This window comes from Lutra lutra, chromosome 6 (assembly GCF_902655055.1).
Source record: "Lutra lutra chromosome 6, mLutLut1.2, whole genome shotgun sequence".
Taxonomy (NCBI): domain Eukaryota; kingdom Metazoa; phylum Chordata; class Mammalia; order Carnivora; family Mustelidae; genus Lutra; species Lutra lutra.
Genome location: NC_062283.1, coordinates 59,838,244 through 59,860,560, shown reverse-complemented (window position 1 = coordinate 59,860,560; position 22,317 = coordinate 59,838,244). Strand labels below are relative to the sequence as shown.

Here is a 22,317-nt window from a genome sequence, read left to right as displayed (position 1 = left end):
ACAAAAAAAAAAAAAAAAAAAAAAAAAAAAAAAAAAAAAAGTAAAATGATTGAGCTCATGTCACATATCCGTGATTCAGTTAAGCACTTCACTCTCCGTAACAAGCCTCTGTGGTGCATATCATACCATATTCTCCAAATAGAGACATTGGCCATCAGGGATGTCAATCATTCCTTCAAGGTTAAAGAGTTAGTAAGTAATCCAGCTGATATTTCAACTCTATTCTGACTTCAAATTCCATGCTTTTCCCACTACTCCGGGATTTGTTTTAACAAGGAAAACCTTGGTGGGAGAAAGCGGTGATGACCGAATGTCATAAGGGCCATATCTGGTGTATGTGCAAAATGTCACAGCACAGTCTGGAGAGAGGAACTGGGTCTGAGATGGAGGGGACCAGGGAAGTCTTTTTACTGTGGAGGTGAACTTGGGCCCTGTGATAGGTATTGCAAAGGGGCTCAACTCAACCTTTCTAAACCCTCCTGGCATGGCTTCCTGTACTATATAGACCCACCCCCGGAAATTACATTTCTTAGACCCTCTTGCAGCTAGAGCATAGACATGCTCATTTCCACTAAACAAATGCATTATGTGTAAGGACAGATCAGCAGAGGTGAGCACCATATAGCCACAGTATGCATGGAATGTGAGATCTTAGAGCAAGCACCGTGGCAGAGGCACTGAGTTCTCTGGCCTGCAGACCTGGGGGAAGGTTTAGTGCCTCGCCCTAGTGTCCTAGATGCCAGCAGCAGAAAATAGCAGCGGTGGGGTTGCCTCTAGAACCATCCCAACATCTGGTTCAGGATTTCTCCAGGCTGCTTTGTCTCTGGAGGTATAGTACTTAAGCCTGGCCCTGGCCCTCCCAGAAAAATCTGTGAATTTCCTAACACTCTAGAATGAATCCCTCTCTGCTTAAACTACTAGAGTGAATTCTTTTGTCTGCAACTAAGACCACTTACCAATAGAAGCACTGTCGGGGACAATAATAGGCTTGTTCCCCCATTTTCCTAGAGAGGTTATGACAGAAGTGTGCAGCCTATCTCAGCTATTTCAAGAACAAGGCCACACTGTACATCACTTAGCAATTTGAGCTCGGTGGGTGTTAGGGTTTAAAACAGATACACATTTGTGTTATCTGTATTATTTTGGCTTGGTTTTGTGTTCAAATTAATTCAGAAGGTATGATATCATCCCTATAGACAGAGCCAGTTCAGGCAGGAGGATATCTTGCCTCCTTCTTAATGTGAAATTAGCCTGGGGACCTGAGAGCAGCAATGTTGCTCCTTCTCAGAGAAGCAGATAGTAAGCCCAACTTGCCCAGATACTTGAGTGAGCTCCGCCACATGGCAGGAATTGAGTCAGATAACCACAGTTTAATCTTCCAAGCAAGTCTGTGACATGGGCAGGAATGGAAAACAAGGCTCCAAGAGGTGAAGAGATTTGCCCTAGTTCAACAGGTTTATAAATGGCCTCACTGGGATGAGAACCGGGGTTGACTCAGAAGTTCACGGACCTCCCATGCTGCCAGTCTGCCCACAGTGGGAGCGAGGAAGAGAAGCAAGATCATCATCCCTCTTGCCCTAACACAAGATGCTTATTGGAAAGAAAAGTCCCAGCAACACGAGGGAGAAGGTAATTGAAGGGAGGTGGCAGGCACGGTTTACTGCCTATGCAAGAACATTAACCTTCAACCTTCCTTAATATCCCTGCTTATTCCAGGTGCTGGGGGAACTGCTTTACTCTGCGGAGGGTGGACCCAACCTCTGGTCTACGGTGTGCCCCTCACTCCCCCACACCTTGTGACTAAGAGGAGAGGGTGGCTATAGACCTCACCATGGACTTGGCTGACCTCACCCCAACAGCCAACATCCTGGGCTCTCACCACACATGAAAAATAAACCCTACTCTTAAAGCCATGGTCATGGTTCCTATAATAAGCAGACAGATGCTCTTCTAGCTCATATGGGGGTTTGCAATTCATAGGAAATCTTACAAGTGTTATGATGGGGTCACAATAAGACATGAACAGGAGGTCTCCCAGAAGGCGAGGCTTGGAAGTTCTATTCCTTCCTCACCTCAAGTCATGAAACTACTGAGGGCCTGGGGAAACCAGAATCAACCCCATCAGCACATCCTGGTCAGCACGCTCTCCAAAATCATTACAAGGCACAGCTCCCTTACATCTGGAAGTGGGGACTCTTCCTGCCAATCATAATTCAGATGGAGTTCAAGGTTGTTTTTGCCAGAGGAGTTGTGTCCTAAGATTGTAAAGACAGGGCAAGTCTCCACAAGGTTCCTCTGCATTTCCTAAGGTCTTGGTCTCTTGGGAGAACCAAAGAAATGATAGACTGCTCTTTCTAAATCTACAGCAGCAGGGACTGTGCCCATGGTGTTCACCGCTGGATCCGCAACATCTGGCACTAAGCCAGGTGCAGAGGAGACATTGATTCCTACCTTTTACCCCAGTGCCCACATTTCCTTCAAAGTTTAAGACCTGCTTCCTCCATGAAGCCTTCCCAGGTAAATCCAGTCCATGCTCATCTCTGAATGTCCTCTGTGCTTATCTGGAATGATGCATCACATATTCTAGAAACTGTTTCTCTTGTATTAATTTCTAAATGCTTCACAGTGTTCATCCTTCTCCCTGAGCCAGCTGGTCACAGTCTCACAGAAAGAAACACACTTTAAACTGCTTTTCTATCTCTCCAGTATCAGCATGAGGTCCAGAGTACAGGCTCTATAAAGATTAATTGACCTTTGATTTGAAAGGGATGAAAGGGATGCCTAGAAAGGTGTAGACGATTGACTTGAGCCCATGCACACAGCTATTAAATGTTTTATTGTAGAATAAGAACTTACCACACTCACAAGAGAATTATTCAACCTTCACCCTCACATTTGCTCAGTAAACAACCCCTTCCCTCACCCCAGGTAACCTTCCCTGCTTTACCTTACTAAGTTATTTTGAGGAAGAAGGACCCTCATCTGTGTGTCTGGGTTTCAGGATTAATACTCCATTGGCCCTAGTGATTGAAGCGGCAGCTTCTTTGATCCTCAAAGTTACTGCAGCTTTGATGGTTAGCAACTTGCCCCAGAGAGACTCTCAGTTAGCCTGGGTTTGGCCCATGGATATGGACAGCTTTACTGAGATTCACAAGAGCTGATTATTAGTTGAAGAGCTTTGCCTAAAGAGTTGCCAGTTTAAACCAACTGATTCCTACAAACTTGTAGCACAGGTACTATTTATTAATAGGAATAATTTTCATGGGTGATTTCTTTATTTTGTAGGCATGACCACTCGTCTGTCTCACTAAAGCCAGTCACCCACCTTCTTATTTCCAGACAAAGGAATAAAGAGAGGGGTCTGTGACCACACAGCTGGTTGATGTTCTGCTAGATCTGAACACAGCTCACCCTGGGATAGCATCATAGCATCGTCCTACAGAACTTTCTGCAACAGTAGCAATATTCCACATCTGCTCTTTCCAATACAGTAGCCATTAGCCCCATGTGGCTGTCAAGCCCTTGAAATGTGGCTCATGACCGAGGCACGGAATGTCCAATATTTTTTTCATTTAAATTAATTTAAATGTAAATAGTCACATATGGCTCATAATGGTTGTTTCAAATAGCATTGTTCTAGGATAACCGCGCCAGTTTATAGAGGGTGGCTACTGCCAAAGAAGAAGATGATCTAGGCAGTGCCCTTCATTCCCACCACTACAGCAGCACAGGACTAGGGTATTTCTGGAGAGGGAAAACACACCCAGCTTTGGCGCAGTCAACACAAGGCCCTTATGTCAGTTATTCAACACCATCCCATATATTTGCTTTGCAATTGTTATCATCGAAACCTCAAGACGTTAGTGGTTTCCTAAACAATGCATTCTCTTATATTTTGGCTGTTGCCATGTTACTGCTGTGCACCAAGCCTTGGCAGTAATGGGAGGCTGATGGCTTGTGACAGGCCTGGCACTGCTGTTGACCCGCGGACTCATGAAGGGATGTGGAAGACTCTGTTACAGAGCATAAAAATGAGGCATGGCTTAAAGCCCAGATTCCTAATCTTTGTTTTCACAAGATGTTTGTCATGCACAAAACACTTGGTCTCAGGCCTCATTCACGTGGGAGGTCATCTAATATTTTTGAGGGAGTGTCATCTGAAGGTAGAGCTGCCAGTTAGCCCATTTTCCCATGGACACAATACAGTTCACACACAAATTCATTCTGGATGCTTAGGGCCTGGGTACTGGAAGGTAGCTTGAAAATAGGATTCCCTCTTGGGAGTACTAAAGCCCACTCCTAGGATTTTCCTGAAGATCTCATGGAATCACTAGAGTTTGAATGGGAAGAGGTTAAAAGATGGCATTTCCTTCCGGCTTGAGCCGATAAAAGATTAGCTGGGACATTTGTTTTCTGTCTCTTCAAAGGTACAAAATAAAGACTTTGCAAGTGACAACATACTCTCTTAAAAGAGAATGGAAAGAAGGAAGGTCAGCAAACAATCTCTGTCTGAAGGCCAAAATATTTGCTATGCTTGTCTCCCACAAAATCATTTTGGTGTCATTATCATTAGATGTTAGTCCGGTTGGGCTTTATGACTACATTCCAAACTGTGATTCAAACTTGAACTCAAGGGGCCAATGATTGGAAAGAAAGGAGAAGCAATTCAAAAGAAGTGGGAATCTTTTTTTTTTTTAAAGATTTTATTTATTTATTTGACAGAGAGAGATCACAAGTAGACAGAGAGGCAGGCAGAGAGAGAGAGAGAGAGAGGGAAGCAGGCTCCCCGCTGAGCAGAGAGCCCAATGCGGGACTCGATCCCAGGACCCTGAGATCATGACCTGAGCCGAAGGCAGAGGCCTTAACCCACTGAGCCACCCAGGCGCCCCCCCCTTTTTTTTTTAAAGAGTAAACTTATTCGTGTATTTGGGGGAATGTGGTCAGCTTTAAGCAAATGCCCTCATGTCTCTGCATCCACTGATATTTGACTTGGAGGGGGGTGGGTGGGTGGGTGCTGAGTCCTGATAAGAAGCCAGCGGCTAGAGGAGGGAAAAACAAAGAGGAAATTCATACTTACTGAATGTTTACTTTGAACCATGCTCTGTGCTAGGCCACCTGCTCTCCTGGTATTATTTTTGCAGTGAGACTTAGGAGGTAGGTCCCCATCTGGATTCTGACACTGACTAGCTGTGCAACACTGGGGAAGTCACAGGTACTCTCTGGGCCTTAGACTTCTCACTTGTAAAAAAGACAGTTGTAGGAGATGAACCTGAGCACCTCCACGGATTCTAACCTGCAGGACATGGAACTTCATTCTACCCTGCAGTAAAATTGTCTCCATCCCACGGGGACCTTCTCTCTTACACATAAGTTTATACTATTGCCATGCTCTGAAGTATGTATTGAACATACTCTTAGGGAGTCCTGTGATTTTTAAAATAAGGCCAGGAGGAAACGAGGAGTAAAGAAGAGAGATGTTCACACAGAGTAAAAGAATTTGGACTCAAATCATACTGAATAACAGCAGGTTTTGGAACTTCACTGACTTTTTTGCTCCTTTAAGTAGGTTTATTATTTGCATGGCTCAAAATTTCAAAGGTACAAAAGATAGAGTCGCTCCTCCATCGGATCCCCTCAGATACCCCATTTGCATTTCTGAAGCAATTCATTCTAAAAATTTCACGTATGTGTTTCCAGAGACATTTTGTGCACATTCTAGAATAGATATGTGTGTTCAATATTTGAAATTCTCTCCTTTTTTTCCCTTTTATTTAATACTTATGACATTACCATATATCCTATTATATTCTTTGCTTCTTTGGGGCAATTTTACGGGGATATAATTTGCATACATCTAGCAATTTTGAGTGTACACTTCAATACGTTTTGGCAAATGTATACAATTAGTAACAAGCATCACGATCATGATGTAAAACATTTCCATCACCTCAAAAAATTCCCTCCTGTTCATTTGTCATGAATCTCCTCCCGGTCAGCCTCTGACTCCTGGAAACCACCGATCCTCTTTCTATCACTACAGGTTTGCCTTTTTAGAAAGTATGTAAATGGAGTTATACTCTGTGTAGTCTTTTGTGTGTGGTTTTTCTCACTTAACATTATGCTTTTGGATTCATTCTTGTTGGTGTATATATCAGCAGTTCATTCCTTTTTATTACTAAGTAGTATTCCACTGTATGGATATGCCACAATCCATTCATGCATTCACCGGTTGATGGACTCTTGGGTTCCTTCTCAGTTTGGGGCTTTTAAAACAAAGGGACTGTAAATGTGCACACATAACCTTTTGTATTGATTATGCTTTCATCTCTCTTGGGCAAATACTTAGGAGTGGAATTCTTGGATCATATGGTCAGTGGATATTTTACCTTATTAAAAATTTCCAAATTATTTTCCAACTGACTGCCAGAAATTTGATGAGACTTCTAGTTGGTTTATTTCCAACACTTGGTATTTTCAATCTTTTAAGTTTTAGGCATATTGGTAAATGTATAATGGTGTTTCCTTGGAGCTTTAATTTATATTTTTTAAAAATTTTAGTCTTGGTATAGCTAACATACAGGGTTATACTCATGTCAAGGGTACAATATAGTGATTCAACACTTCCATACATTACCCAGTGCTGATCATGACAAGTGCCCTTCTCAGTCCCCATCTCCTGTTTCACCCATCCCCCCACTCACCTCCCTTCTGGTCACCCACCGTTTGGTTTGTTCTCCATCTATTTCTTGGTCTTTCTTTCCTTCTTTCTTTCTTTTCTTATCCTGTGTTCATTTGTTTTTTTCTTAATTTCCACATATGATTGACTTATATCGCTTAGCATTGTACTCTCAGGATCCACCCATGTTGTCACAAATGTCTCATTTCTTTTTTTATAACTGAATCATATCCCATCGTATATATCCACCACTTCTTCTTCATTCATTCATTAATCAGTGGACCCTTGGGCTGCTTCCACAATTTGGCTATTATAAACAGAACCACTCTGAACTTAAGAGTGCATGGATCCCTTTGAATCAGTGGTTTGTATTTTTGGGTAAATACCCAGTAGTGCAATTAGTGAATTGCAAAGTAGTTCTATTTTTAAGTTTTTGAGGACCCTCCATACTGTCTTACATGGTGATGGCATCAGTTTTCCTTCCCACCGAACAGTGCAAACTGTTCCTTTTTCTCCATATCCTCGCCAACACCTGTTGTTTCTTGTGTTTTTTATTTTAGCCATTCTGTCAGGTGTGAGGTGATATCTCATTGTGGTTTTAATTGGCATTTCCCTGATGATGAGTGACGTTGAGTTTTGATTACTTTTGTATTGTGTCTTTTTATATTGAATTTTAAGAGTTCTTTATATAGTCACAATACAATTTCTTTATTAGATAAGTATTTTTCAAATAGTTTGCAAGTCTGAGGCTTGACTTTTCAATTCCAGAGTAGTGTCTTTTGAACACAGAAGCTTTTGATCTTGAAGAAGTCCATTTTTCAATTTTTTTCTTCTATCATTTGTGCTTTTGTGTCCCAAGATACGATTGTCTAACCCAAGGTCACAAAGATTTTCTTCTATATTCTCACATCATCTTTAAAAAGGACATCTTTATTTCTTCCTTTCCAATCTGTATTCTTTCCTTTACTCCTTCCTTTCTTGCTTTGTTCTCATTTTTACAAGGAAAATATTCAATCTTTCATCATTAAAGATGACATTAACTGTATGCCTTTCACAGATGTCTTTATTTTTAAGATCTTATTTATTTATTTTGAAGATTTTATTTATTTATTTATTTTAAAAAGAGAACAGAAGGCGGGGGGGGCCGAGGCAGAGGGAAAAGCAGACGCCTCTGCTGAGCAAGAACCCCGACATGGGGTTCAATCCCAGGACCCTGAAATCATGACCTGAGCCAAAGGCAGACTCTTAACCAACCGAGCCACCCAGGTGCCCCTCACAGATGTCATAAGTTCTTTTCTATTCCTAGTTTTTTTTTTTTTTGAGAGTTTTTTAAAGCATGAATGTGTATTGAATTTTACCAAATGTGTTTTATCATGTGGTTTTTCTTTTTTAAAAGATTTTATTTATTTTAGAGAAAGAGTGTGAGTGAGCACACGCCAGTGAGAACATGTGAGGAGGAGGAGGGGCAGAGGGAAAAGGAGAATCGCAAGCTGACTCCCTGCTGAGCACAGAGCCTTCCTGTGGCAGGGTTAGATCTCATGACCCCAAGACCAAGATCCAAGCCAAAATCAAGAGTGGGTCACCTAACCTACTAGCCACCCAGGCACCCCTCATCTAATTTTTCTGTTAATGTGAAATAAATTCATTTATTTTCCTGTGTTAAACCAACCTTAGATTTCTGGGATCAGTCTCACTTAGTCATGATTTATCATTATTGTCATAGATTGCTAGGTTTGATTTATTACAATTTTGTTAAAGTCCTTGCCTTGGTATTCATGAGGAATATTAATCTGTAGTTTTCTTTTAATTTCTTTGTCTGGTTTTGTTATCAAGATAATGTAGGCCTTACAGAGTGAGTTGAGAATGTGTTTCCTCCTCTTCTGTTTACTGGAAGAGCTTTTGTGGAATTTTTTTCTTTAATAGTTTCATAGAGTTTGCCAGGGGAAGCATTTTCACTAGAGATTTCCTGGTGGGAAGGGTTCTCCCTCCCTTAAAATTCAGTGTGTTTAATAGATATAGGGATATCCAGGGATATCTTTCTTTGGGGGTGAATTTGGTAATTTTCACCCCTCAAGTTATTTGTTGATTTAATCTCAGTGTTGAATTTATTGCCAATTCTCTCCTTATCATATTCATGTTTTCCCCTACCTTCTTAAACATATGGAGTCTATTCTTAATGACAACTTTAATGTCCTTGTACACTAATTCTATCACCTTATCCATATATATTCAATATATCCATATATATGGGCATGAAGTTTATTTTTATTGATTGGCCTTTTCTTTAATTATGAGTTTTATTTTTATAGTTATTTGCATAGTCTAGTAATAGATTTTGATTGCCAGACATAGTGAAGTTTATGTTGTTTGATACTGGATTATGTTATGTTTCTTTAAAGTGTTGGGCAGTTAAGTTACTTGGAATGAATTTGATCCTTTTGATGCTTACTCGTAATCTTTCTAAGGGTGAGTCTAGAAAATCCCATCCTAAAAAATGGTTTAGCTCCACTACTAAAGCAATATGCTTCTAAGGACTCCATCTGATGCGTATAGGGTGCTTCCACTCTGACTGCTGGAAAAAAAACTACAACCAGTCCTATGTGAGATTCTGGTACTGTTTCTCCTACTCATTTCCAGTTCTTTCCCCACACTTGGTAGTTTCTCCCTCCCTCCCTCTCTCTCTCTTTCTCTCTACATCTTTATCCCCTCCAGTATTTAGATCTGTGAACTCTAGCTGCCCTGATGTTTCCATGCCCCAGACGGTGTTGTCTCCTCAACTGACAGACCATCCTGCTATATTTGGATTCTGTGCTGCTTATTCCCAATGCCCAAAAACAATCACTTTGTAGAGTTGGTCTGCCTTACCAGTCATTTAAAGTAATGTTCTAATTGTTAAGTGTAAATCTGGGTTCTTTTGTTCCATTCTGGCCAGAATGGAGGTTGTCCTAATCGACTTTAAGGTTCCCACTTCTTTTGGGCGCCTGGGTGGCTCAGTGGGTGGCTCAGTGGCTCTGTCTGTCAAATAAATAAATAAAATATAAAAAAAAAAAAAAGGACTGGGGGGCGTCTGGGCGGCTTAGTGGGTTAAAGCCTCTGCCTTAGGCTCAGGTTATGATCCTAGGGTCCTGGGATCGAGCCCCACATCAGGCTCCCTGCTTAGCGGAGAGCCTGTTTCCCCCTCTCCCTCTGCCTGCCTCTCTGCCTACTTGTGATCTCTGTCTGTCAAATTAATTAATTAATTAGTTAATTAATTAATTAAAAGAACTTAACTGCTCTTCTCACAACCTGTTCAGTTTCAGTCAATTTGACAAATATTTCTGAGCCTTGACTACAGGCCAGGCTCCATGCTAACAGTGGGTCTACCCACAGAGGGGAGTAAGAAATGGCCCAGAATGCTTTCCCTGCAGTGCTTTCAGACTAGGGAGAAGCAGCCTTTCTTGATGATTGTAATTTAGGTGACACATGCTCTGATGGAGGTAAACACTAAGGGAGTATCACATAGAACAACCTGGAGGTTTGGAAATGGCCTCCCAGGGTATTTGAGTCTGGGAAGATGAGGAGAAGTTGGTCAGATGACAGAGGGGAGGAAATGCTATAGACAGAGAAGTCAGCCTGGGCAAAGCCGGTCTGGTGGGAGCTCAGCATTCCGGGGGCGTAATGAGTGAGACAAGATGCGGAAGGAGATGGGGCCAGAGAGGCCGTTAGCTTGTTGGGGGCAGGGTTGGGATCTTGGTTATGCTCAAGGGTGGACTTGATCACATTGGCAAGGGACAGGGCTTAAAGCAGAGAAGTTAAGTGTCCAAATATGCACATTTGCTCCAAGGGATGGTCTTTACTCCATTAGGTGGGTGAAGGATACCTGGGAGTTCATTTTACTCTGAGCAACACCTACAGAGCCCCTATGACAAGTCCAGCAGCCCACAAGACACTGTGCTGCAGAGATAAGTAAAATAGGGTCCCTTCCTCAAGGATCTAACAGTCTGGTGAACTGCTCTTTAGAAAATGAGAGCTCAGGAGTGCCTGGGAGGCTCAGTCAGCCACGTGTCTGTTTTAGGCTCAGGGTCCTGGGATGGAGCCTCGAGTCAGGCTCTCTGCCCAGTGTGGAGTGTGCTTTTCCCTCTCCCTCTGCCTCCTCCCCACTACTTATGCTCTGTTTCTCTCAAAGAAATAAATAAATAATACCTTAAAAAGAGAGAGAGAGTGGGGTACCTGGGTGGCTCAGTGGGTTAAAGCCTCTGCCTTCGCTCAGATCATGATCTTAGGGTCCTGGGATCCAGCCTTGCATCAGGATCTCTGCTTGGTGGGGAGCCTGCTTCTCCCTCTCTCTCTGCTTGCCTCTCTGCCTACTTGTGATCTCTCTCTCTGTCAAATAAATAAAATCTTTTAAAATTTAAAAAAAAAAAAAAAAGGAGAGAGAGAAAGAAAATGGGAGCCCAGAAAAGGATCTGTCATCCACTAGTCCAACACCAAGCCCTTCCCCCAATCTTGTGATTGGTAGCCCCCTCGTGGTCAGTTGGTGTTCTCGCCCCCTGTGTTGACACTACTCACCTTCTCCTGGTTAATGTGTTTGGTTTGGCTTCTGTGTCTATTGACAGACAGTGTTAGGTCAATTATATGGATGCAGAAACACAAAGGCAGGCCCAGGAGGAAGGACACATTGCATTAGCTATGGTGACACTGTTAACACAGGCTGTCCCTTGTACTGTTGAACACTGACAGCTGTGGGAATCCTCAAGTCCTGTGATTGTAATGTTCCTTCGGAGCTCAACAAATCAAATTAAGCCCTCAGAATACTGGCTTTCTGCCCAGCGTCAGAATGATGTGAAGAACGTGCCAGGCATTCTCATCAATGTCTGGGATCTAAGGAGATGAAGGTGCAAACAGTCCACTGGCTTCTCACAGAACCCCTTGCATTTGGTGGCAATATGGACCCCAGGACTGGCTGTCACATGTCCATGCTTCATCTCGACTAATTCCTACCTGCAGAGGCTGCAGTGAGTCAAGAGTGCCTCCCTCCCCAAAGCTGGGCCCGGCCAGAACCTTGTGGCTCTAACTAAATTAAGAGATGAGATGAGATCGTCCTGGATTAGGAAGGGTCTTAAATCCATTGACAAGTGTTTATAGGAGAAGAGAGGAAAGGGGCGCCTGAGTGGCTCAGTTGGTTAAGCCTCTGCTTTTGACTCAGGTCATGGTCTTGGGGTCCTGCGATCTAGCACCCCCCCACATACACATTCTTCCCTCTGCCCCTCCCCACACTCAGACTTTTTCTCTTACGCTCTCTCTCTCTCTCTCTCACGTGCTCTCTCTCTCTCAAATAAATAGAATCTTCAGAGGAGAAAACAGAGACAGACACAGGAGAGAAGGCCATGTGATGATGGAGCAGAGGCTGGAGTGATGCAGGCACAAGTCAGAGGATGCCAGGAGCCACCAGAGGCTGGGACAAGCAAGGAAGGACTTTCCCCTAGAACTGGCAGAAGGAGTGTGGCCTCTAGTGTTGTGGGAAAATAAATTCTTATTGTTTGAAGCCTCCAGTTTATGGTCATTTGTCACATTTGTCACAGTGACTCTAAGAAACTAATATGGGGGCTTGGAGCACCACTGTTGCAGTCCCCCGGGACCAGCCTTCCTGCTGCTGCATTGCCCTGAGCATCCTTGGGGGTAGCTCATTGCCCCCTCCCTCCCTCCTTTCCTTCATTCAATCATCATTTAAGTAGCCATGGATTAAGTATATGAGAATGGAAAAAAGGCAAGAGTTCACAGCTAGAGAGAGAGATACAGATATAAAGAGGTAATTGTAGCATTCAGTGTTATGGGCTGAATCGTGTTCTCCCAAAGTGTGTATGTTTAATCCTAATCCCTAGTACCTCAGAATGTGACTGTATTTGGAGATAGGATCTTTAATGAGTTAATGAAGTTAAAATGAGATCATTAGGTGGGCCCTGGTCCAATGGGACTGGTTGTCCTTATAAGAAGAGGAAATTAGGACATGGACACACAGAGAAAAGACCATGTGAAGACACTGGAGGAAAATGACCATCTATAAGACAGGGAGAGAAGCCTTGGAGGAAACCAACTCTGCTGACACCTTGGTGGAGAAAATAAATTTCTGTTGTTTAGGCCATGCAGTCTGAAGCACTTTGCTATGGGAATCCTAGAAAACGGATACATTGGAGTAATGGAGGAGACTCCAACCAGCCCTGATTGGAGGGGCCAGAAAATGCATCTACAAGAGATGACTTCTAGGACAGTGGGTTGTCTCCAGAAGGGATAGCATTGAAAGGGACAATGTGAGCAAAAGCCCAGTCTTTAAAAGGCATGAAGGATGCAGTAAAATACAAGTCAACACTTTTCGAGGCAAAGAGTGAGTGGGGAGTAGCAGCTAATGCTGTAGGTCTTGGCTGAAAGGCTGATGGAGCATGTAGAACTTCATATGTATTCCCTTCTTTCTGGCCTTTTCCCTGGGAACAGTGGGGAGGGCTGCACGACTGGAAACAGAGTATGGTCAGATGTGCTCTTTATCTGGATCATTCTGGTGACTAGGTGGGGGCTTCTCGGCGAGGAGCTGAGCCCAGAGGCTGAGGGACCAGTTGAGTCACTGTGGCCAAGATGACAGTGGCCAGTGGTGGCCAAGACAGAGAGAAGAGAACATTCAGGAAATGAAATTGACTAGACTATGGGGAAGTGAAAAGGTAGAAATCTATGTTACTCAAAAGTTTAGTTTGTATAAGTGACAATATTGCCCACCAAGGTAGTTGTGGGTACATGGACATAGAGCTTGCAGTCCTTGCAGGAAAATGTCCAAAATTTCCCCTAGAAAACAGGTGGATCCTAGTATGGGTCTTTATGTCAGAATAGCACCTTGCCTTCATTTTCAGAGCTGACATAATCCCCATGATGATTCAGGTCCTGCTCCTTCATTACCCTTATGGGAGGGTTTCTCCACAAGCTTTCGTCAGATACTAAAAGGCTTAGAGCAAGCAGCTGGCCTCAAAGGAAAGAAAAAAAAGAATGAATTGGGCCATTCATCACACATTCTACTCCCTCCCACATGGACATACAAGGCATGAATACCTAGGTAGGGTAAATGGAATGCATCATAATGACAAATAACCTTGAGGCATCATGAGATCATCCTCCACTAAATAAATAAATAAATAAATAAATAAATAAATAAATAAATGCATAGACTTTTAGAATGTTCCAAAACCTCCCGAAGCATATCCATGAACATCCAGCATCCCAGGCTAGGAATGCCAATTTAAAGGAAAGTGCCCTGGATTTAGAAGCCTGAGCCCCAGCCTGCTACTAATTTGCAGGCAGCCATGGGCAAGTTTGTGGACTCTTCTGGTTTTTAATTTTCTTATCATAGCGCTAGAATTCTGTGACCTCTTTGATCGATGGCATTGGTTCACAAAGCCAACTCATTCATATGGGGACCCAGGAAATGATTTTGACTAAAATTGGGGTTTGATTATGTTCCTAGCACCCTAATGAAGAAGAAAGTTATGAGAAGAATAGACATCTTTGATCAAACCTGCTCATTGCTCTATTTAATATAAGCTTCATTTGTTCCATGAAAGCATGATTGGGCTCATGCAACAGGGTCAGACTTGTCTCTTCTCACAGTGCTTCCAAGGACACATTTGGCATGCTTTTTTAGTGACACCAGGGATCATGGAATAGGAAGACCCTTGCAGGGCTCCAGACATTTCTAGACATCTACGTGATAGCTACAACTTCTAACTAGCCCAGCAAAGCTAAGATAGACCATAGAAACACATTTTTTTTTAAACTAGAAACTATCCTAAAATGATATCAATAAAAACTTGGTGCTGAATCCGTATATTCTCCAACCCAAATATAACAAAACTAGATATACATATAGCTAAAATACAAATCAGCATCACACTGGCTAGTGTTTTCCAGAAATTTGCCTCTATGTAGCCAAGTATCAGCCAAGTATCTAAATAGTTGGACATATCCAGATAGTTGAATGAATAAATTACCAAAAAAAAACTATAGGTGGTCATTTCACACAATGAATTTATATCTAAGTGCTTGAACTAATTTTAGAAGTGAAGCTTACAAAAACAAAACAAAACAAAAACAAACAAAAAGAAATGAAGCTTGCTACATGTCTATTGGGTCCTGATCCACGCAGTATGCGGAAATGCTCTCTAATTTGCTTCTCCATCATCCTAAACATGGCTTTGCTCCCAATACCACTCTCGGTTGCCTTCAGGATAATATCCAAGCCCTCCAGTTTGCCATGCAAACTGAATTGCTAGGTCATCAACCTTGTCATCTGCTCTGAAACTGTGCATGCCTTCTCTCCACTCCAGCCAATCAGATGGAGTTATACACACACTCATATCTGCTGTGCCTTTGCTTATGCTGAACCCAGTGCCTGCAATGTCCTCCTTGACTCCTCAACTGAGCCGCACACTAACATCCCAACCCAGCTGCATTTCCCTCTTTTCTCAGTGGGATTTTACAATTATGAATTTTTATTTGCCTCCAAACAAACCTCAGCTTTAGAAAACTTCCAGGAAGGATATGGAAGGTGAGGGGACTTGTTCACACCAGAGCTTGGCCAAGTAAAGATTCCCAGGCCCTCAGATGCTGGCAGAAGAGAAAGGGATGCCTTATATGCCCATAAGATTTTTAAAACTGAACATCGCTATCAAGACAAAATTTTAACATTTATCCACAACTTAGGCTTATTCATTCATTTACAAATTATACTGATGTACAACTGGAAGAACTCACTGTGCACATTACTAAATAGCTAAAAATTAACATGTAAGAGGACTAGACAAAATTAAATAGAAATATTGCTTACTATTCTATATTTGGATTCTAATATTCTAATATCTCATGAATTATGTTGAATCCCCTACTTTGGATACCATGACACCTGAGACAGCACCAGCTTCCTGTGCTATAACAATAACAACAATTACTAATAATTCTGTGACACTTTCTGCTATGCTGAACCAAATTGTAGGGAGTCACTCCTTTAGAACCAAGTTTCCAGGCTACAAGTCTAAGAAACATTAACAAGGGCTATTGTGTTGCCTGACTTCAGAGGGTACCATTTACATAGCTAACAGTGCCTCCTAAATGTGTTCAGTGCACAACGTGTGCAACACTGGATGGGGATCCTATGAGTTTCTCATCAGAGACAGACTCTGCAGGTGCTTTCCAAGGAACGGGCTGCACATGAACTGAAGGGCAAAGCATTTTGGTCTCATGTTGGTTCTTCCAACCACACCCAAATCTGGAGATAATAATCATCGTCAAGTGGTATCCCAGAGTGGGTAATATGTGGTAGCATATGTGTGCACCCCTGTAAAGAGCTGGGGCCATATACCCTGAAATCAAATGAGGGAATGTGGATCCAGGAATGTTTGATAGCAAATTATTGACAAAGTTGTATTTGAATATCCTGACCACTGCTTTTTCCACAATATTTCACTGTCCATGTTAGGATCAGCTAATGGTACGTTCATGAAATGTCTACTAACTATAAGGCACAGTGCTTAAAATAAATATTATTATTTTGTGGATGGTTCAGGTTCATCACAATAAATAATAGCTTAAGCTCACAAATATTGAGCACTTATTGTATGTCAGATACTATACCAAGCAACTATATGGACCATCTTATTTAATCTTCATAGCAATCCTATGAGGAGCTTACTATTATAAAACCCATTTTACTAAAGAGAAAATTGAGGCTCAGAGAAGCTTAACAATTTAACAGAAATTAATTGGCTCAGCCACATTTCAAACCATGCAGATTTCCAGAACCTGCTCTATGACATATACCGCCTGCCATAATCAGTGGCATCAATTACGTGCAGGATAGTGGTGTTCATTTGTACCATTTTTCTTTATAATAACCATCATCAGAATACTTTTTCTTTGCATTAAACAAAATGCCAGAAATCTCTCTCTCTTTTCTTCCCTTTCTCTTTCTCCTACTTTATCTCTGTCTCTTTCCGCTTTCTCCCTCTCTCTCCTCTCTCTCTGTCTCTTATACACACACATACAAACACAATTATGTCTGCAGGTCCCTCCGTTTTAGCAGAACACATAAAGACAATTTGCACACTCCTGTGTGGCAAATTCTGAACCAACCACCCCTCTTGGCTGTCTATAATATGGACTACAACTCTCATTAGGTACCTTTTTTACACTGGATCTCAGTGAAATGACCAAGAAGCAATTATTTCTTTCCTTATCTTCAAGAATTGTGTTTCTCTGTCTTCTCCTACAGGAGAGTTGGCATTAAGATATGGTATGTTTGTCTCTTATCCAGTACCTGGCATGTAGTTAGTAAGTTGTAAATGATGAATGGATGGATGGATGGATGGATGGATGGATGGATGGGCAGATGGCAAGAAGGACGGAGGAAAGGTGAGAAGGAGGGAGGGAGAAGGGAGGGAGGAAAGACCGTGTATGAGTGACTGTATGAGCACATTTTCTTGCGCATATATTCCTGGAGAAGACGTCATAGGTGAAATGGGAATAACATCTCCATTCACTCAGTAGCTCTGGTCAAAACCCCTAGAGACAACCCTGGTTCTTCTCTTTCTTTATACATTACCCCAGCAGAAGCTTTGGGCTCACTCTTCAAAGCCATTGCAGTCCTACTCCGCTCTACTTCCACTGTGGTCACTTTTGGCCAATCCACCATCGTCTCTTGCCTAGTTTTTCAACTGCCTCCAAACTGTCCTCTCTGCTTCTATTCTTTCTCTTTTGCAGTCTGCACTCATAAAGGCAGCCAGGGGACGCCTGGGTGGCTCAGCCAGTTGAGCGGCTTACTCTTGATTTCAGCCCTGGTCATGGTCTCAGGGTCGTGGGTTCGAGCCCTCAGTCGGGCTCTGCACTCAGTGCAGAGTCTGCTTGAGATCCTCTCTTGCCCTCCCCCCCCATGCTCTATCTCTCTCTCCTTCTAAAATAAATAAAGGAGTCTTAAAAAGCAAACAAACAAAAAACAAAAAAAAACTCTGATGTCTCTCATGTCAGTCCAAGTAAAAGGGAAAGGGCTTCCTCCACGTGCTCTGTGCCTACCTCCACCTCTCTGGCCTCACCTGCTGCCACCTTACCGCCCTTGCTCCCCCCCAACTCCAGCCACACTGCCCCCTCACTCCCCTCCTCACTGTCACTCTGTCCTGCTGTGGGAAGCGGAAGAATGGCTCCCAAGCATGTCCATGTCCTAATTGCAAGAACCCATGCGTGTTGCTTTCGGTGGCAATAGGGACTTAGCAGATGTGATTGAATTAAGGATCTTCAAATGGAGATTATCCTATATTATCCTGGGGGACCCGAACTAATCACAAGTCTTTTTATAAGAGGGACGTAAGAGGAGTCAGATTAGAAGAAGGCACAGTGAGGAGAGAAGCAGGGAGTGCCATGGAGTTAGGACGTCGGCCAGGAACCAGGAATGAAGACAGCTTCTAGAAATTGGAAGAGGGAAGAAAACAGATTGCCCCCTGAGCCTCCAGAAAGAACACAGCCCTGCGCACACCTTGATTTTAGCTCCATAAGACTTAGTTCAGATTCTGATGCCCAGCAGTACAAGGGCATGCATTTGTTGTGTTGTTTCAAGCCACTGAGTTGTGTGGTCATCTGTTACATAGGACAGTAGGACACGTCCACACCCGTTACTCTGTTTCAGGTTTCTTTAAAGCCCATCACCACCAGGCATATGTTGTATCTGCTTATTGTCCACCAGTTTTTCCCACTACAGTGCAAAGTGCGGGGGACCCAGGACTTTGTTATAAACCCAGGGCCTGACATAATAACAATACATTGAATGAATAAATAACTGCTATATTTTAATTATGACATTGCCCGACACCCTTGAAATGGCTGAGCCTCAGTAAAATGTCGGTTGAACACACAGTGACAAACCCGCATGACATTTTTCGTGGCTTGTCTAGAACAGCTGAAAATGCATGCAAGTGAGTACGTTATGACGCAGCCCAAGTGGTCCGCACCACAATGGCTCAGGGGAAGAATGACCCCAGGAGACTTCCAGCATTCTGCTGTTCCCACACCCCAGAGCTGGGGGGAGGGAGGAGCCTGAGCAGGTGACACTTAGGCCCTCCACTCCCAAGTAAGGAGAGAAGCCCCCTAAAGGCTCTGCCTTTGCGTTTATTTTCCATTCAACACTGAATAAAGAGCGGTGGTGGGGTTGGTGCCGGATGGGGAAGCAGGGATGGGGAGCGTCGCTCTTCTTACTGAGCGCTGCTAAAGATCTTTAAAAAAAATAGTGCCCACATAGGAGCTGAGGCGTCTTACTTAACAATTACATTAAAAAGAATGTAAACCGGGGCACCTGGGTGGCTCAGTGGGTTAAGGCCAGGGTCCTGGGATCAAGCCCAGCATTGATCCAACCCACTGCTTGGCGGGGAGCCTGCTTCCCCTTCTCTCTCTGCCTGCCTCTCTGCCTCCTTGTGATCTCTGTCAAATAAATAAATAAAATCTTAAAAAAAAAAAAAAGAATGTAAACCTAAAGAGTTCGTTAAAGCCAATATTTGCTTTCGGGAACTACAGATCTTAATTAACATAGGACCACACATTTCCTTCAAACAGTTTTTCCTATTGCCGATACCAGCGGGAGATGCCAATACTTCTGTTTTCTCCTACTTCCGTTGCTTCGGCACCCTTGGCAGGCTAACTTCTGGGGAAATCAACACTCTGCCAAATTTACAAATGTCTTAATGGGTGTCGCCAGTGACCACGATCCACCTTGTCGGCTACATAAAGCTGCATGGATGATTCTGTCCCGAGAAAAATACACCACTATTCCTCACTAAGTGCAGGGTTTTGTGGGAGGTTTTTGTTGTTGTTGTTTTTAACTAACATAACAGTGATGTGGATTTGGAAGCTGGGAGGCTGCTTGTATGCACCTGTTTGAACATCAGTCACCTCCTCAGCGGAGCCTCTCCTGATTCCTTCCCACACACTTGATTGCTCCTTCCCGGGAATACCCGCTGCGCTCAGCTGAGCCTCTCATTCACCGAAATTAACCACGTGCAAATCTGTCTCCTGTACCACACTGCTGATTTCTTGACAGTAAGTTCCCTCCTCATCTCTCACACCCCTCCCACCCCCCCAATAACATAATACCAGGCAAGTTTTGAGGGGTCCCTAAGTATGAGCCAGATACTCCCGCTAGTTGCTCTTTAAAAACCTTGTGGTTGGGGCGCCTGGGTGGCTCAGTTGGTTGAGCAGCTGCCTTCGGCTCAGGTCATGATTCCAGGCTCCTGGGATGGAGCCCCGCATCGGGCTCCCTGCTTTGCGGAGAGCCTGCTTCTCTCTCTCCCTCTGCCTGCCGCTCTGCTTACTTGTGCTCTCTATCTCTCTGTCAAATAAATAAATAAAATCTTTAAAAAAAAAATAAAAACCTTGTGGTAGAATAAAGGAGATGCAATTTACACACAAAACAACTAGGGAAAAATACAAAGTCAAAAAATAATAATATCCTCAATGAGCAAATAAAGTCTATTTTACTGGAGTTATTAGAAACCACAAACGGGACAAATAAGTGTGAACTGAGGGTTTTGTGGGTTAAAACAAAGTATTTATTAATACGTGGTCTTCATACTAAGAAAAGTGTAAATATGAATATTGTCAGGGAGTGGATGTTGGGGAAGAATGTTCTTCCCTCGTGATTCATTAAGACGAATCATCTTTGATTTATAAATCATGATTTATGAATCATAAAGATGATTCATAAAGATAGCCCTGGAATGCTTTTTTAATGTTTTTTTTTTAAGATTTTATTTATTTATTTGACAGAGAGAGATCACAAGCAGGCAGAGAGGCAGGCAGAGAGAGAGGAGGAAGCAGGCTCCCCGCTGAGCAGAGAGCCCGATGCGGGGCTCGATCCCAGGACTCTGAGATCATGACCTGAGCCGAAGGCAGCGGCTTAACCCACTGAGCCACCCAGGCGCCCACTTTTTTAATGTTTTGATAACATTGTAATAAATGGTCTTTACCACAATATGAGTCTAAAACAAAGATTACCAAGGTTCTTTCTACATCATAAGCATTAAAGTTCTGAGTATCTAAGTTCTGAGAATCTATCTATCTAAGCATTAAACATTAACACTGGCTATTAGCGTCTTAATACTCTTACCACTGAAATAATTTCATGATTCATCAGGTATTTTTGTTATATTGATGCAGAAAGGGCAGGCTCAGTGACAGAGGTAACGTTTATTGACCATATATCTGAAGTATCTGTGACCTTAGAAATACTAAGAAGGAAACCCCGGTGCCTGGCTGACTGTGGATTCGGTTTCCTCTCGCAAGACTTAGTTTCATTTTTGCAAACTAAGTTGACAAAAGAAATCTAACCAGTCGGGAAAAAATACTCAATGTCTGTCACATAGGTAAGGATTTGAGCTGCATTTTATGCTCACTTGGAAGTGAACTCTAAAAAACATGCTTTGCCTGTAGTCTATAAAGTCAATGACTGAGACACACAATTTAAATGCACTCTCCAATTCTTATACTTTGGAGCATTCCTGAGGGAACTCTGGAATTGACTCATTTAACCAGCCCTACTCTTGAATATGTCTTGAGATCCAAAGACCAGGACATCCTGCATCTCTTCCTGGACACTTGGAGCAAAAGAAGACCCCAATTAGTCCATTCACCCATGCAAGGGTACCTATCAGAGACTGCCCTTACCTTCACAAACAGGCTGATCTCAGGGTGTGTGGAAGCTGGGTTGTTTGCTTCCAAGCCATCAGCAGCAGAATTGCTGGTGAAGAAGGCCCTGCTCTGCTGGATGGTGAAGTTTTGGGGGGAAAGCCAGTGTCCCGTCTTCCTGTCTCCATCCTTCTGGGGTGTCTCCGGGCCAGGCTCCTGGTCTTGGGTGGGTGAGAGTAACTCTTCCATTGAGATGCCCTGGTCTTCCTGCTGCTCCTTTGGGTGAAGATCCTGGGCAAGATCCTCATCAGGCAGGAGGTATCCAGCTGCTTCTGGCTGGGAAGAGGTCAAGCCCTTCTCCTCACCTCCAGTCACATAAACAGAGTCATATTCATGGGTTTCCAGATCAGTGGCATAGACATTGCTTTCTGGCAGGCCTCCGTGGATGTTATCATAAAGAGGAACTTCATCCTCTTCTGGCTGGTCTGAAAGCTCATGCAGCCCTTCCTTTTGGACTGTGTCATAGACGGTGTTATTTTCTTCATCGTTCATGTTCGTGGATCTGGTAGATCTTTTGCAGGAGGACCTGAATGAATCAGGAATGAAGAAAGGGAGAGAGGGTGCTGTACCACCTTGCACAGGAATCAACAGGCTTTTGAAACATAGTGACTAGCAACAGCTACCCATGAGACGTCTCTAACAATCATTTACCAGAGACTTTCACCAGCAAACCACAAGTCCATTGGACGCAAGATAAAGCTGCCACCCTCAGTTAACTCCTTCACTCCTAAGGATACTTTCAAGCAGGCTCTGGAGGTTTCCTCACTGCCAGGAACTCTGAGATTCCTCAGTTTAGCAAGGGGGTTTGAGTTATCTTCCCAGTCCACATTGAAATTCTGAATATTTAGCCATTTGTCACTCAAGAGGGCTCCCTTTTCCAGTTGCCTCCAAATATTGACAACATTCAA

The 22,317-nt window shown here is 43.1% G+C and overlaps 1 protein-coding gene across 2 annotated transcripts in view; it reads right to left on the bottom strand.

Moving 5' to 3' along the window:
* CLIC5 (chloride intracellular channel 5) overlaps window positions 1-21,991 on the bottom strand; it is a 157,753-nt gene extending 135,762 nt beyond the window's left edge. Inside the window, exon 1 of one of the 2 annotated variants that reach the window (XM_047732580.1) lies at window positions 21,389-21,991. In XM_047732580.1, coding sequence (XP_047588536.1) covers window positions 21,389-21,901 — 513 coding nt within the window. In that variant the 5' untranslated portion in view covers window positions 21,902-21,991. The remainder of the gene's footprint in view (window positions 1-21,388) is intronic. The other variant, XM_047732579.1, reaches the window with a different exon arrangement.
* Window positions 21,992-22,317: the final 326 nt, after the last annotated feature.